At 51.1% G+C, this 16,353-nt stretch overlaps 1 protein-coding gene across 1 annotated transcript; it reads left to right on the top strand.

Moving 5' to 3' along the window:
• The first annotated feature begins 11,063 nt into the window (after window positions 1-11,063).
• PHLDA3 (pleckstrin homology like domain family A member 3) lies at window positions 11,064-14,909 on the top strand. The gene is made up of 2 exons (XM_007988970.3): window positions 11,064-12,101; window positions 14,224-14,909. Exon 1 carries the CDS (start codon window positions 11,656-11,658, stop codon window positions 12,037-12,039), a length of 384 nt encoding a protein of 127 aa, XP_007987161.1. The 5' UTR covers window positions 11,064-11,655; the 3' UTR covers window positions 12,040-12,101; window positions 14,224-14,909.
• Window positions 14,910-16,353: the final 1,444 nt, after the last annotated feature.

Raw genomic sequence — 16,353 nt, forward strand, 5'->3', positions numbered from 1 at the left:
TTTTTTTTTTTTTTTTTTTTTTTTTTTTTTTTTTTTTTAGACAGAATTTTGCTCTTTAGTGCAATGGTGCGATCTCGGCTTACCACCTCTGCCTCCCGGGTTCAAGCGATTCTCCTGCCTCAGCCTCTGAGTAGCTGGGATTACAGGCATAAACCACCTAATTTTTGTACTTTTTTTGGTAGAGACGGGGGTTTCTCCATGTTGGTCAGGCTGGTTGGTCTCGAACTCACGACCTCAGGTGATCCGCCCACCTCGGCCTCTCAAAGTGGTAGGATTACAGGCATGAGCCACCGCGCCCGGCCGGGGTGAGCAAGGTCTTTATGTCCACTTGGGTATTTCTTTTCTCGCTTCTGTCATCTCCGAGCAAGGTGTCCAGGGCGACCTCTGGAGAATGTATTTGGTGGGAGCTATGCCCCGCTGCAGGAGCGGTCGAGCCCTGGGCTTTTTAGGATATGATAGGAAACAGCTGCCCCTCCCGATGGGCGGCAGGCCCAGCCTCCTCGGACTGGCCTTCTCCAAGAGCCGTAGCAAATTGTCTGGGTCACCTGAGAGGCTGGGGAGGGACAGGAAGACCCGGAGGCCGACTGGAGAGGTGAGGATAGAGATCTTGGGGAGAGGAGGTTGGGGAGTGTTAGAGCTGCTATTAAGTGTGGGAGTGATCCCAGAATCAAGGGCCACAGAAATTATTCGAGGTGGGGCACCCAATCGCTTCTCGGCCTTTGGCTAAGATCAAGTGAGGGGGCCACCCAGCGAGGCACGATCCACCGACTTAGATCAGTGGAGGTGAGTGTGGCGGAATGAGGAACGCAGGGATTAACTACTGGACGGTCCGGCCCTTCCCCTGCCTCGCCCCCGTGCCACGCCCAGCCCTGGCCCCGCCTCCAAGCCCAGCCTTTATTCTGAGACTCATTGGGGAAGCCTTTAAAAATGGTTTCCAGCCCCACCCATAGAGATTCTGATTCGGTTGGCCTGGGTGGGGCCTGGGAATCTGTATTCGACAAGCTCCTCAGGTGATTCTCTGACGCTCGCCCGGGCTCAGCCGGGCTTGAGAAACTGCGGACCAGCCCAGCCTCCCAGCAGGTGCCGACCTCCACCCGGCAGCTCAACCTCAACCACTTACTTGCCAACGGCTCCGCGCCCCGCCCCGCCCCGCCCCGCCGCGCAGCTGGGGCTGCCTCTGAACAGTTCTAATGGTTAGAGAGGACTTCCTGGAACTTCCTATTTCTGTCCCCTAGAGTCATCCAGAACAGGTCTAATCCCTCTCCTGCATGAGAGCGCTTCAGAGATTTGAAGACAGCTGTCGGCTGCCTGAGTCCGCCCCTCCCCACCAGAGATCCCCTGGCCTTTCAGCGCTTCCTGATGGAGGCACCAGGCAGTCCAGTGAGTCCAGTGGAGGAGGAAAAACACAGCCAGGGGTTGGGTGCCGTCCAGTGGCCAGAGAAACAAACTGGGGATTTGCAATAGGTCAAAGGGACAGGACAGAGGCAGCTCCCCCTGGGAAACGCCTGTCTCCTGCCTTTCTAGGGTGCAACTTCCTCCAACCCAGTCTTCTTTTGGACATTTTGGAAACATTATTCATCCAACTTGTGTGCTTACTATATGCTATAGACTGTTTGAAGATCTTTAATGTATTAACTCACTTAATTCTCACATTACTCATCCATCTTGTGTGCTTAATATATGCTATTGACTATTTGAAGACCTTAAATGTATGACCTCATTTAATTCTCAAAATGGCCCCATGAAGTAGGTGCTGTCATTTCACCCACTTATAACTGATCAAACCGAAGCCAAGAACCAAAGAACAATTCAACAACCGTCTCAAGGTCAAATTGAGCAGGATATAAATGCAGGCAGCTGGGTTCAGGTCCCATCCCTGCAGGGCCATACCTAACATCCCTACCTTAAGAAGAAACAGTTATGTACTGGGGGTATGAGGCCTGGTGCTGAAATGGTGAGTTAGGACCATAGCAATAGCTAACAGTTATTGAGCCCATACTATGTGCCTGGCACTGGTCTAGATGTTTTCTTATTTGATCCTTATATAAGTACTAGGAGGTAATCATATTATCCCTTTATTATATAAGAGGAAACTGAGATTCAGTGAATTTTAAAGAGACTTACTTAAGTCCCTGGCAAGTGGTGGAGCCAGGATTGGAACCAGCTGTGTGACTCTGGGCCTGCCTCCTCCCCTCTGGGTGTCGGCTCCTCACTTGTGAAGTGAAGACGTTGGCCTAAATTAGTTCTGGGGAAATGCTTCTCAAGCTTTAATGTGCATATGAATCTCCTGGGGATCTTGTTAAAATGCAGATTCTAGTTCAGTAGTTTTGGGTGGGGCCTGAGATTGGACATCTCTCACAAGCTCCCAGGGGTAGGTGGTGCTGATGTTGCTGATCCTGGGACCACACTTGAACAGCCAAGCTTCAGGGGATCCACCCAACTCTGATGTCCCAAGTTTATGGGCCTAGGAAGACTCACCCTAAAGGCCATGAAAATTCAGGAAGCAGATTATCACGAATAAAGCCCTTAGTGGGCATTTTCCATGCCTGAACAAGCCCTTGGTGCCTTTTCAGAAGCACCTGCTCCTGAGCCTTCTACATTTCCACCCTGTTGACCTCAACCTGACTCTTCCAGAGAGTTCAAGGGCTTGGTCCCAGGCCAAGGGGGACTGTTGCTACCTACTGGAGGAGTGAAGAGGTATCTCTGTGGCTCTGCCTTCTGGTGGTACCCAGCAGTCCCATGGCAACCACATTGTCTAGTCCTTTAAGGGATGTTCACAGATATTCCTGGGCACACAGTAATATCTACGTTTACATTTAGAGGTTACATTTGGCCCCATCCCTTGAATTTTGATGTGGTGATGTGGCTTGCTGTGGCCTCTAATTGAGACCAGAAGTGTCACTTCTGAGCAGATATATATATATATTTTTTGAGATGGAGTTTGCCTCTTGTCGCCCAGGCTAGAGTGCAGTGGCGCAATCTCAGCTCACTGCAACCTCTGCCTCCCGGGTTTAATTGATTCTCCTGGCTCAGCCTCCCGAAGTAGCTGGGATTACAGGTGCCTGCCACCACACCCAGCTAATTTTTTGTATTTTTATTTGAGACGAGTTTCATCATGTTGGCCAGGCTGGTCTTGAACTCCTGACCTCAGGTGATTCACTTGCCTCAGCCTCCCAAAGTGCTGGGATTACAGGTGTGAGCCACCATGCCTGGTCATCTGAGCAGACTTCTTTAATAGACACGGTATAAGTTTTCATATCCCTTTTCTCTGTTGTGGAGAGTGTGGAAGTGGTGTCGTGATGGAACCTCCAGCAACCTGGATATGTGTATATCTCAATGAGCAGAACCTCCCCTGCCAGCTCAAGTAGGACATACGGTATGAGTGGGATGACCTTTGCTGTGTTAAGCTATTGGGTTTGGAAGGGGTTTGTTAGTGCAGAGTAACCTAGCCCATCCTGACTAGTACACATACCAATATCACCTTAGATAGGCCGAGTCAAGTATGGAGACCACGTTTCTACAAAGTCAGGATCGTGGCCTGTCGAAGAGCTAATGCTTAACTCTGGGATCTTCTTCAGTAGGAGGGAATATCTTCTTGCAAAAGTAGGGCTGGATTCCTAAGGATGTGAACTCTTCCTCCCATTGTTTTGCTAGTCCCTGTTAAGTAGAGAACTCTGATTCACCCATTTGCCCTTGTGTCCCTAAAGTCTAGCCCAGGGCCTGGCTCACAGAATACTTAATTCTTAATTCACACACAACAGGATTTACTCTGAAGTTCCTTTCTATGAATCTTCCCGTAGATCACATTCAAGAATATGCCATGAGCCTTCCTCTCCTCTCTAAGTCCCTCCACACACCCCTCTGCCTTGAGCAATCTGTTAATTTCTCCTTGACCTAAGCCTCAGGCTGGACAACTCACAGCTTCCTTCCCCTGCCTGATCTTGACAATGACACTGTATAGGAGCTTCCCTGTTATCAAAGTCATACTCACGAATAATAATCTTTATAACTCTCATGATGAAACATTTGAAAATCAGAGGCAAGTGGTAAAAAATTCATCCATGATCTCACCTCGAAGAAACTGCTGTTGACACTGTGACCTTTTCTTTCCTATTTTCCTCTATGCATTCCCCCTACCCCATAATTTTAGGGAGAGCCTATGAATGTCTCTACTTTAGGAGGAGAGGGAAAAGCCACCCACAAATGTAGAAAATGGCAGAGCTGGAAGGGGACCTATGAATCCTTCAACCAACTCCCTTACATTACCATTGAGAATGCTACTTTATACTAGTCTGGGTGCAGATGTGTGAAAAGTAAAAACAAATGTCTGGCAAGACCCAAACCAAGCTAAGTGATTGTTGTCTCTGGGGTTGGGGGACTAGCAGGGTGGTGAAAAGATACTGTCATGTTTTGAATCTTTTGCAACAAAAATGTATTCAAGTATTACTTGCATTTAAAGCAGATGATTATTACTAGAAGAAAAGATAAAGTCACTTTTATGTCAAGGGTTTCATGGCTATTATTGGCACATTGGTTGAGGCCACTAGTTTCCTGGGTATCAGTCAGTCTCCTCCTAGTGTCCTTGTCCCTTGGTCAAGTGTCCTCAAGGAAGAGATTCATTCCAGGGCAGCCCATTTTTTTCCTACAACATGGGCACCCAGATGCCAAGATGGCATGGGAAAAGGGAAAATTCTGCAGGCCCCAACCTGAACCGTGAGCCCACAAGTCCAATCTCTGTAAGACCCACGCTGGGATCAAATGCCTTCAAGCTCAGACTCAGCCCCATCAGAGAGGGGCAGTAGGTGCTCTCAAGACGAAAGGGATTCCTGGTGAATCAGGAAAGTTATTGGGCTGGAAAGTGATTAAAGGGCTGAGCGTGGGAGGGGATTTCCACTGAGAGAGCCAGGCCCAGGAGCAAGCCTGGGCGGGTCGGCTGCAGAGTTGCTGCCCACTTGAAGTCTGTCGCAATGGTGCCCATAAAACCCAAGTCATCAGAGACTTTAAACCTCGGCTGGGTTTTTCCTTCTGTTTCCCTTTAGAAAAACAGAGATCCGAGGAAACCCCAAAGCCCTGGAACAAAGGGCTGTACATCAAAGGGGTGTGAGCAGGTCAGGAGAAGTCTGAGGGAGAGGTCAGTCCAACTGAGTCTTCCAGGCCCCAGCTCCCAGGGAGAGGAGAGCAGTGAGGGACCTGTGGATTGGAGGGTGGGTGCAGAAGCCTGAAGGGAGAAGCAGGGTGGGGAGGAGCAGGGCTGCAAACAGACCCATTTTCATGCCCCATCTAGGTGAGGAGGCACTACCTGGCCTGAGGAATCCAGGGAACAGGTTGAGGAAGGAGTAGTGATGTTTTCTTTTCTTGCCTATACAGGGGTTCCATAGCTCCCATAAACTAGCCAGGCTTTTTTTTTTTTTTTTTTTTTTCAAATATGTACTGAATCTGCAAGATAGAACTTGACAGCTTTCATTTTACAGATGAGGAAACTGAGATCAGAAAGGGGAAGTGATTGTGTAAGGTGTCACCAAGCTTGGGCTAGGACACGGGTGCCCTGTCTCCTAGCTGAGTGCTCCTTCCCCTATACCAGTGGTTCTCACACGTGTGCATCAGAATCACCTGGAGGTCTTGTTAAAACATGGATTGCTGGGCTCCAAACCCGGGTCCGGGGTGGAGCCTAGAATTTGTATTTCTAACAAGCTCCCAGCTGATGCTGACGCTGCTAGCCTGAGACTACATTTTGAGAAACACTGCTCTAGACCCTTGCTATCTAAAGTATGTTCTGTTGACTATCAGCATCAGTGTTACTTGGAAGCTTCTAGAAGTGCAGAATCTCAGGTCCTACTCTAGACCTATTCCACCAGAATCTGCATTTGCAAGATCCCCAGGTGATGTGTTTGCACACTACAGTCTGAGACGTGCTGGTCTATACCACACACCTCTTTCTGGACTGGGGGTCAAATGGAGGCAGCCTAGATGAGCCTTCCAACTCGGGTTGCCAGGGGATAATGGAATAGGAGCCCAGGGTCCTGTGGGGGAACCAACCCCCTTTTTATGTTCCCCAAGGTTGGGGAGTGGAGGACAGAACTAGAGAGACAGGAGGGGCTGCATGCTCAGCTCTGGGTTTGCTCAGTTCTGGTGTACACACCCCCCATTAGGAGGCTCTATGTGCCCACCTTGGGGAATCCTGGGAATGCCTGGAGGCCGACAACTGCCATTCAAGCCTCTAAATCAACCCCCGCTCTGAAGCCAGCCCTTGTGTTTGAAATTCTATTTCAAGAACATATGTAATACCTATGTGTTTATTTTGTTTTAAAAATATGCCTAATACATGAGTATGACATCGAAACCATATTGAAGCATGCTCATAAAATGACAGGCATTCTCACACTGCCCATCCCCATCCTGGACATTCCATAAGTAACTTATCACTGTGAATCCTGTTAGACATAACCTGTACAACAAAGATGGACTTCTGTTCATGTGTGGCCATGCTATATACCTTATTACCTTACTGTACTGTAATTTTTCCTCATGAAACAACATATTTCAGGCATCTCACCCTACCAAGTCCTGTGGATCTGTTTATTTTTAACTGCCGCACTGCATGAACATTTCTGTACTGTGCAGTTACCTAGATTTTTAGAGAAGCAAAGCAGTCACAGGATTTTAAAAAGTCAAACAATACAGATTGGCAAACAACGAAAAAATAAAAGTCTCTTTCTTCTTCATCCTTACCCAGAGAGACTGTTAACAATTTATTTTAAATTGTTATTTGCTTTTCTAAACAGGGTCTTGCTCTGTTTCTCAGGCTGGAGTGCACTGGTGTGATCATAGCTCACTGTAGTGTCAAACTCCTGGGCTCAAGCCATCCTCCCACCTCAGACTCCTGAGTAGCTGGGACTACAGGCATGTGCCCCACTATGGCTATTTAAAAAAAATTTTTTTTGAGAAACAAGATCTTACTATGTTGCCTAGGCTGGTCTCATACTCCTGGGCTCAAGCGATCGTCATGCCCTAACCTCCTAAGGTGCTGAGATTACAGGCAAACCATTTATTTTTGGTATTTAATTAAAATACTTAATTTTTGTAACAGGTTTGGATGTATAGTAAATTTGAGCAGATAGAACAGAGTTCCTGTATACCTACCCTTCCTCCATAGTTTCTTCTATTATTAGTATCTTGCATTAATGTGCTACATTTTTTACAATGAATGAGCCAATATTGATACATTTACTATTAACTGAAGTTCATAGTTTAAGTTCACTCTTGTATGCTTCTGTAGGCTTTGACAGATGCATAATGTCACGTATCCACCATTATAGTATCATACAAAATAGTCTTGCCTCCCTACAAATCTCCTTTAACCATCTAGTGGTTTCCATTATTGTTTTAAATAATGCATTCTTTTTTTAGTTCATTAATTCTAGATTGCATTTATTGATTCCCCATAATGAAAGGAGGGGAAACTATTGCATTATCCTTTTCCACCTCCCAGTTTTTGTCATGTACATTGCCATTTCATTTTCTCATTCGATAATTATTTGTTCAATTCCTACAGTGTATTAGGCAATGTTCCAGGTGCTGGAGCCACAGGGTAAAAAAAATAGATAGGCCGGGCGCGGTGGCTCATGCCTGTAATCTCAGCACTTTGGGAGGCTGAGGCAGACGGATCACAAGGTCAGGAGATTGAGACCATCCTGGCTAACACAGTGAAACCCTGCCTCTACTAAAAATACAAAAAACTAGCCGGGCGTGGTGGCGGGCGTAGTAGTCCCAGCTACTCGGGAGGCGGAGGCAGGAGAATGGCGTGAACCCGGGAGGCAGAGCTTGCAGTGAGCCGAGATGGCACCACTGCACTCCAGCCTGGGTGACAGAGCGAGACTCTGTCTCAAAACAAACAAACAAACAAACAAAAAACTCCCCGCTAGCATAGAGCCTACAAGTAAAGGAGATAGACAATAAATAAGAAAAATACAAAGCAGTGGATGCTAATTATGTGCCATAGAGGAAAAACTGAGCAGGGAGGGGATACAGCGTGTGTATCTACCTCTACGGAAGGGCGTTGTGGCTTTAAACAGGGTGTTGGGAGAAGACCCTACTGAGAAGGTAATATGTGAACAGAGCTGAGTGTGGTGAAAAAATGAACCATTTGGTGATCTGAGGGAGAGGATTCCAGACAATGAGGACAGCAGGTGCAAAGGCCCTGAGGAAAGAGGGTTGCCAAGTTCAAGGGATGGTGAGGACTGTGGCTGGAGCCAGGGAGAGAGGAAAGTACAGGAGGTAAGATCAGAAAGTGAAGGGCAGGTCTTAGAGGGCCTTGCAGGCAGCATCAATTACTTTGGCTTTACTCAGAATGAGGTGAGAAGGCTCTGGTGGCTTTTGAGCAAAGGAGTGATATCATCCTTAGTTTTAAAGTTTTTGCGGTGTTAATGTACATCTTGTTTTGTTAATAAATTGTCTTCAACACTTTTCTTTAGATTGAGTCTAACAATTTATGATCACTAAACAGAATTTATGTAAGATTAAGTAAATAGCCAGGCATGGTGGCTCACGCCTGTAATACCTACACTTTAGGAGGCTGAGGCTGGTGGATCACCTGAGGTCAGGAGTTCGAGACCAGGCTGGCCAACATAGTGAAACCTCGTCTCTACTAAAAATACAAAAAATTAGCTGGGCATGATGGCAGGCGCCTGAAATCCCAGCTACTATGGAGGCTGAGGCAGGACAAACACTTGAACCCAGGAGGCGGAAGTTGCAGTGAGCTGAGATTGCGCCATTGCACTCCAGCCTGAGCAACAAGAGCAAAACTCAATCTTAAAAAAAAAAAAAAAAAAAGGATTCTGTAAATATAGAAAACAAAAGCTATGCTACTTTTTGCATCTCTCTGGGTCTCATTCTTGCCTCTATCCCACCTTATTCCCATCTTTCTTTCCACCTTGTCCTGGGTAGCCACCCAGAGGGACCCCTCCTCTCCACGTGGACTTCCTCCTTCTCACACAGGTGTGGAGGTGGTGTGGCTCAGCCCTAGCTAGAGCCATTTCCAGCACATTCTTCCCTGGGGCCATTTTGTAGTCTAGCCTGTTCCAGCTGGACTTAGATTTACTGACAGGGCAGATCCGCTTTCCCTTTGGGGTGGGCAGAGAGAGGAGCCAGCTCTGGGTTGCTACCAGGGGACATTTTGTCCATCAGCCCGATGTGGAGTTAACAAGTCAATAAGAATTGAGTAAGTGGTGGGGTGTGGTGGCTCATGCCTGTAGTCCCAGCACTTTGGGAGGCCAAGGTGGGCAGATCATGAGGTCAGGAGTTCAAGACCAGCCTGGCCAAAATGGTGAAACCCCATCTCTACTAAAAATACAAAAATTAGCCAGGCATGATGGCACATCCCTGTAATCCTAGCTACTTGGGAGGCTGAAGCAGGAGAATCACTTGAGTCCGGGAGGCAGAGGTTGTGGTGAGCTGAGATTGCGCCGTTGCACTCCAGCCTGGTAATAAAGTGAGACTCCATCTCAAAAAAAAAAAAAAAAAAAAAGAGAATTGGGTAAATATCTCTAGGGCCCAGCACTGCTCCAGCCCAGTGTCCCAAGAAGGTTAAGTCAGAGCTCCTCTTCCAGGAGATGGGTAGAGATATCTCAGCAACGAGGGAGGAGCAGCACCAGCCCACCTCGAGCTCCCTCCCCTGCTGCCCTCTGGGCCTTTGTCTCTTCTTTTATGCCACTGTCTACTCCCTCTCCTGGAGGGGCATTCTGGGAGTTAGGAGTTAGTTGTCGTCACACGTATGTGTGTGTGTGTGTGTGTGTGTGTAAAGAGCTGTGGATGAGACACTGAGAGTTCCCTTCTCTCATCTCCTAACTTTGGGGCTGCAGAGGAGGGCACTCCTATCCCCACAACAGGACCCTCCCTGTGTCTGTTAGGCTCTGCTCTTTGGGCAGGAGGATGGTAACACAGGGTGTAAGTACAAAGAGGTCTTATTACTGTCATTATTACATATCATTACTCCTATAAGAATCTATTATTAACATGTTGATGAATAGGCCCCTAAGAAACCGTGGGCCTGGAGGAACTGAACAAGATGGGGGCAGAATGAGGACCTAGGAGAGCCCTCTTCCAGTGCCTAGCTTAATCTCAGGACCCCCATCATTCTCTAAAGGCAATAAAAGTGGGGAGATGGAAGGAAGAACATTTATCGAGACTTAGATTTGCCAGGCCCTGTCTTGGGTCTTTCACAAATGTTATCTAACTTATTCATCAGGACAACTCCATGAGATGAGAATGAATTAATCCTCCTATTCGACAGATGAGGAAATTGAGCGAGGTCAGTAAAGTTGCCCCAGGTGGGTAGGACACAGCAATCAAGGGAGAAGAAGTTTGAACTCAACTCTGCAAAGCTCTTGTCTTTACACAATATTCTAGCCAGAACAGAAAGAGGCCTCTTCCCTCCGCGTTCCCCTCCAGTTCTGTATCCAGGAGAAGTCCATTCTAGGGGGAGGTTGAGGGAGGATAGAATCTGCGGAGCGGAAGGAAGCAGCAAGGCTGGAGCTGCGCTTACACATGGGCCTGGCTGTGCCATCGGTCCAGCGTCGGCCCCTCCAAGTGTGTGCGGTGGAGAGGACCGCAGACAGTGGCATGCCCAGGTCACGGAGGGGGTCCCTCCTCCCCCACTATGAGGAGGGCATGAATGACCTCAAGCCTCAGCTCTCCTTTGTTGGCACTGGCTACTTTCTACAGGCCTCCCCGCGCAGTGCATGCGGGTAGGAGTAGGAGCAGGTGGACTGTCCAAGCAGAGGCAGCGATGGACAGCCTCTCTTGGGTACTGCACAAAGAAATCGGCCGATGGAGGAGGAACCCAACATAGGCTTGATGCAGAGGCTGGGGGCCTCATGGCCTGCCAAGTAACCAGCAGCTGTCTGACGCCTAACATGCAACTGGTGCCACTGCGCGTTCGCCAAGCCCACCCCCTTGCTAGCAGCGCTCTCTCCAATCGGGGAGATGCGCCTTCCCCCCGCCCTTCCCCGCCATCTCCCCCTTCATTCAAGGCTTGGGGGAGCTGCAGTTCCGAGAAGCGGCAGACGGCAGCCAGAAGGCGTGGGCTGTTGAGTAAGCAGCCCCCTCTCAGTCCCAGCCCTCCCCGCCCCGCGCCCTGCGCCTCCAGTGAGTGACTGAGCCCCCGCTGCGGCCCCGCCCCCTGGGCTCTGCCGGAGCTGGTGCACTGCGCTGAGGGGAGGGCCGGCCGGGACAGGAATGCGCGGCGGGCGGGCGGCGCAGGAGGCGAAGAGCGGAACATGTAAGGGCACATCCCGCGAGCTGCCGCCCAGCGCGCAGAGCCCAGGGGAGCAAGAGAACGGGCAGGCGGCGTGGCTCACGGGCTAGGGAGGCGCGGAGGCACCCGGCAGAGGGGAGCCGGGCTGGGCCAGCTCGGGTAGAGCAGAGGAGGCGGTGCCGGCTGAAGCGGGGCGGTGGGCGCGGAGCGCGCGGGGGGCACCCACGCCACCTCATCGGCAGCCGGGTGCTGAGGGCCGCGGTGCGGGCGCGCCGGGCAGTCAGGGCGCAGGTGGGCAGCGCGCACGGCCGGCCAGCCCGGGGCGCCAGAATCCTGCGCTGCCGGGCCGAGAGTGGCGCCGCGCCCGCCGCAGCCTGGAGCTTTCCGCAAACCTCGGGGCGCCCATGACTGCGGCGGCGACGGCCACCGTGCTCAAGGAGGGCGTGCTGGAGAAGCGCAGCGGCGGGCTGCTGCAGCTGTGGAAGCGGAAGCGCTGCGTGCTCACCGAGCGCGGGCTGCAGCTCTTCGAAGCCAAGGGCACGGGCGGCCGGCCCAAGGAGCTCAGCTTCGCCCGCATCAAGGCCGTGGAGTGCGTGGAGAGCACCGGGCGCCACATCTACTTCACGCTGGTGACCGAAGGCGGCGGCGAGATCGACTTCCGCTGCCCTCTGGAAGATCCCGGCTGGAACGCCCAGATCACCCTAGGTCTGGTCAAGTTCAAGAACCAGCAGGCCATCCAGACAGTGCGGGCCCGGCAGAGCCTCGGGACCGGGACCCTCGTGTCCTAAACCACCGGACGCACCATCTTACCTTCATGCTACCCACCACCTCGGTGCTGAGGTCAAGGCAGGTAAGCCCCCGGGGGACTGGACCCTCTTCTCTTCTTCCCTTCTCATCTTTCCCCTACAGAGAGAATGAGGACTAGCATTCTACTTCACAGCCGGACAGTCTTAGGGGAGGTTCCTGGGGCCAACTGAGGGCATGGGAGGCCTGGGCCAGTGGCCAACCCAGCAGATCCGGACTTTGCCCTGAGGTGCCAGCCAGGTCGGCCCGTCCTGAATGTGACCCTGGTGTCTGAGAGGAAGATGGAAGCCCTGGGAGGGGGACCCCTGGGTGAGATGAGCCTTCCTACAAGTTGGTTCAGCCCTGACTCAGGTGGAAGGAAGCAGAGAGAGTCTGGCCTGCAGGTTGCACCAGGCTGTGGGGCTCTGCTTTCCACGTAGAGCAGGGCTCCTGGACTTCGGTTTTCTGGCAGCTGGGGACAACCGAGGGTGGGGACGCGGATCGCGGAGACAGACCCTCTTTCCCTCTAGGTTGAGTGCTTGTCATAAAGTTTGAGCATTGAATTGATGTAGAAAGACAGTATCTCCCAGTTAGCAAAGGCACCATCAAGCCTTAGGAATAGAGCCAAGGAGTCTGGCCCCCAAGGTGGGGCCTTAGTGGGCCGGCTTGGCTGGACTGGGCCTGAGGGATCCAGATCCTCCTGTGTGTGTGTGTGTGTGTGTGTGTGTGTGTGTGTTGTTGTTGTTGTTGTTGTTGGTTCTTGAGACAGAGTCTCACTGTGTCACCTAGGCTGGAGTACAGTGGTGTGATCTTGGCTCACTGCAACCTCCGCCTCCCGGGCTTAAGCAAATCTCTTGCTTCAGCCTCCAGAGTAGCTGGGATTACAGGTGCCCACCACCACACCCTGCTAATTCTTGTATTTTTAATAGAGACGGGGTTTTGCCATGTTGGCCAGGCTGGTCTTGAACTCCTGACCTCAGGTGATCTGCCTGCCTCGGCCTCCCAAAGTGCTGGGATTACAGGTGTGAGCCACTGCACCCGGCCTATATATATATTTTTGAGACACAGGGTCTCTACGTATTGCCCAGACTGGTGCAGTAGCCTAGTCATGGCTCACTGCAGCCTCAACAGCTTCAACCTCCTGGGCTCAAGCGATCCTCCCACCTCACCCTCCAGGTAGCTGGGACTACAGGCACACACCACCATGCCTGGCTTTTTTTTTTTTTTGTGGATTTGGTTTTTCCCCACATTGCCCATGCTGGTTTTGAACTCCTGAGCTCAAGCGATCTGCCCACCTTGGCCTCCCAAAAGTATTGGGATTACAGGCGTGAGCCACCGCACTTGGTCCCCATTCTTAACAGTGGGTTTTGAGCCCTAGGGCTTACTGTTGGGAGAGCAAGGGAGCTGGAGGATGGGCAACTGCACCAGAGGCTAGGCCACTGATGCCAAGGGGTGGGGGCCTAGCTGTCTACCTGCTCCTGAGAGCCAGTCAGGCCTGGCTGTGCCAGGGGAGGAGAAGCTGGAGGAGGGCATGGGGCACTGGGTCAGGGTCGGTGGGTGTAGGATGGGGTCATGAGTTGTTTGTGATGTCTTAATCCTCTATGAGCAGTAGGGCAGGGAGTGGGGGGCGGATTTGTGGTTAGGAAGGCCCAGGGGAGGGGCCAGGAATAGAATCTAGAAGCCCTGGCCCTCAGCCCTGTGCCCTCTTCCCCAGATGCCACTCCCTTCTTGTGAGAAGTAGGAGTAGCGCCGAGAAAGGATTTAGCCTTCCTTCTAGCCTTGATTTTTCCAGTGGAAACCTAGATCCCCTTCTCCCCACTACCACCTCCTAGGTGACCTTACTCGCCTGTAGGCATCTTCAACAATAGAGAGTCCTAGTGAGCCTGGGGCCCCATCTAGTGCCATGCCCCACTTTGATGGTCCTGTTAACGCCCTCCCACATTGTAGTGAGGGTTTAGTTGAGAAGTGGGGTATAAGGCAGATCCCTGTGCTGAGGATTGATCCACGTTGATCCTCAGGTCTTGGGGGCCTGGGAGGAAGCAGATTCCCTTGACCACAGTATGTATGCAAAAAATATTTTCCATGTTTATGGAAAAGGCTGGGAAGTACTGGTGTAAAATGCCCAACTCATAATAGGTACTCCTTTCCCCAGTGTTGCCCCTGCTCTAACTGCTGTTCTTTCTTGCCAGCTTCGTTGTTCCCTCTGGTTTGTGGGGGCATGGCTATGCTCCATGTGGCGAAGTGGAAGGCATGGGCGTGTGGAGGAGGCGCTGGAGCTGAAGGAATGGATGGACCCTGGGAGGAGGGCAGAAGGCTTCGCAGGGCTGAGAATGAAGATTCAGCCCCTGGATGGTCCCAGACTCTCAGGACATGCCCAGCTCAGGGGCTTCGAGCCACAGGCCTGGCCTCATATGGCATGAGGGGGAGCTGGCATGGGAGCCCCCTCCCTGCTGTGGTTCTGCCCTCTGTCCTGCAGACTGCTCTTAGCCCCCTGGCTTTGTGCCAGGCCTGGAGGAGGGCAGTCCCCTATGGGATGCCAAGTCAATGCCTCAGGAATCAGGAGGCCAGCCTGGTACCCAAAGGAGTACCCAGGGCCTGGCACCCAGGCCCACTCCAGAATGGCCTCTGGACTCACCTTGAGAAGGAGGAGCTGCTGGGCCTAAAGCCCACTCCTGGGGGTCTCCTGCTGCTTAGGTCCTTTTGGGACCCCCACCCATCCAGGCCCTTTCTTTGCACACTTCTTCCCCCACCTCTACGCATCTTCCCCCCACTGCGGTGTTCGGCCTGGAGGTGGTGGGGGTGAAGGGGGGGTTTGGCCATTACCATTTCATGTCTTTCCCCAAATGAAGATGCCCTGCAAAGGGCAGTAACCACACAGTTTGCCGAGTGAAATTCTTTGCCCACAAAGTCCCAGGTCTCGGAGCATCTCTCTCTTTATCCATATTCTCCCAATTTGCAACCCATTCTGAAATCTCCAGCTTGGATAGGCAGAGACACTACAACCCCAGTAGACAGGGCCTCGGTGGTCCTAGGAAGGAGGGCCCATAGATTCTGGACCAAGGGATGTCAAGCTGGTCAGTTCAGTCCCTATAGATGCCTCTTCTATAGGAGGCTACCCTGCCCCTGCTACCCTGGGAGAAGCCTCAGCTTTCTGGGTAGAGCTTGTCTCCCTGTCGTTTATACTCTCAGGCTGTATACATTTACACAGTAAGTTTTCCCTCCTGGCGGGTTAAAAGGAATAATTTCAACAGGATGAAGGCCTGGCATGGTGGCTCACAACTGTAATCCCAAGACTTTGGGAGGCCGAGGTGGGTGGATCACCTGAGGTCAGGAATTTGAGGCCAGCCTGGCTAACTTGGTGAAACTCTGTCTCTACTAAAAACACAAATGTTAGCCGGGTGTGGTGGTGCACACCTATAGCCCCAGCTACTGGGGAGGCTGAGGCAGGAGAATTGCTTGAACCTGGGAGGCAGAGGTTACAGTGAGCCGAGATTGCACCACTGCCCTCCATCCTAGGTGACAAAACAGTGAGACACAGTCTCAAAACAAAACAAAACAAAAAACTGGAGAAAACTGAGGTATAGACAATAGCTGCCCATAGTTATACAGAAACTATTGATTGGGTAACCCTGAACCTTTCCAAGCTGTGGCCAGCAGTTGATTCTACCTTCCTTTCCTCCATTATTTCCCCATGTCTGACCTTCCGTGTTGCAAAGTAGTGGCCTACTTCAGAGTCTCTCTGGAGGGAGCAAGGAGGCTGAGTGGCTCCCTTCAGCAATTCGAAGTCTCTTTAATTGTTTTGTGCTTCCAACCTGTTTTGCTCCCCTTCAGATTTCTCACCTTCCAATCAAAACCCTGTCCTGTGCCACAGTCCCTCAGAGTCCACAAGAGGTTCATCTTGCTCATCTGATGTGTGAACTACATCACACAGTTGACTAAGAAGGTGTTAATTACAACAGAACTTTTATGAATACATACTTGCTGTATCCAATTGTACAATTGTCCGTGGGTGTCTTAATCCCACCATGGCAAATAAGCATCTATTCATGCAACCCTGATCAGTGCTGAGAAAGATGAGGGCTCAACTAGAATACTGTGATCAATTGGTGATACCTGCCATGGGCTTTGGGAGAAAGGTAGGGAGAATGGCGGCATTATCTGGGAGGTGGGCGTGGCTGGAGAGAAGAAGGTTGCCACCCCTCCCTTGATTCAAGCTTTGTGAATGGAAGGGGTTACCTACTTAATCCTATATAATAGCAGCCTCTAAAATAGAATCTTTGCTCTTCAAACCCAAGGGTAACTGATGGTGGGGGTTCAGG

This window comes from Chlorocebus sabaeus, chromosome 25 (assembly GCF_047675955.1).
Source record: "Chlorocebus sabaeus isolate Y175 chromosome 25, mChlSab1.0.hap1, whole genome shotgun sequence".
Classification (NCBI taxonomy): domain Eukaryota; kingdom Metazoa; phylum Chordata; class Mammalia; order Primates; family Cercopithecidae; genus Chlorocebus; species Chlorocebus sabaeus.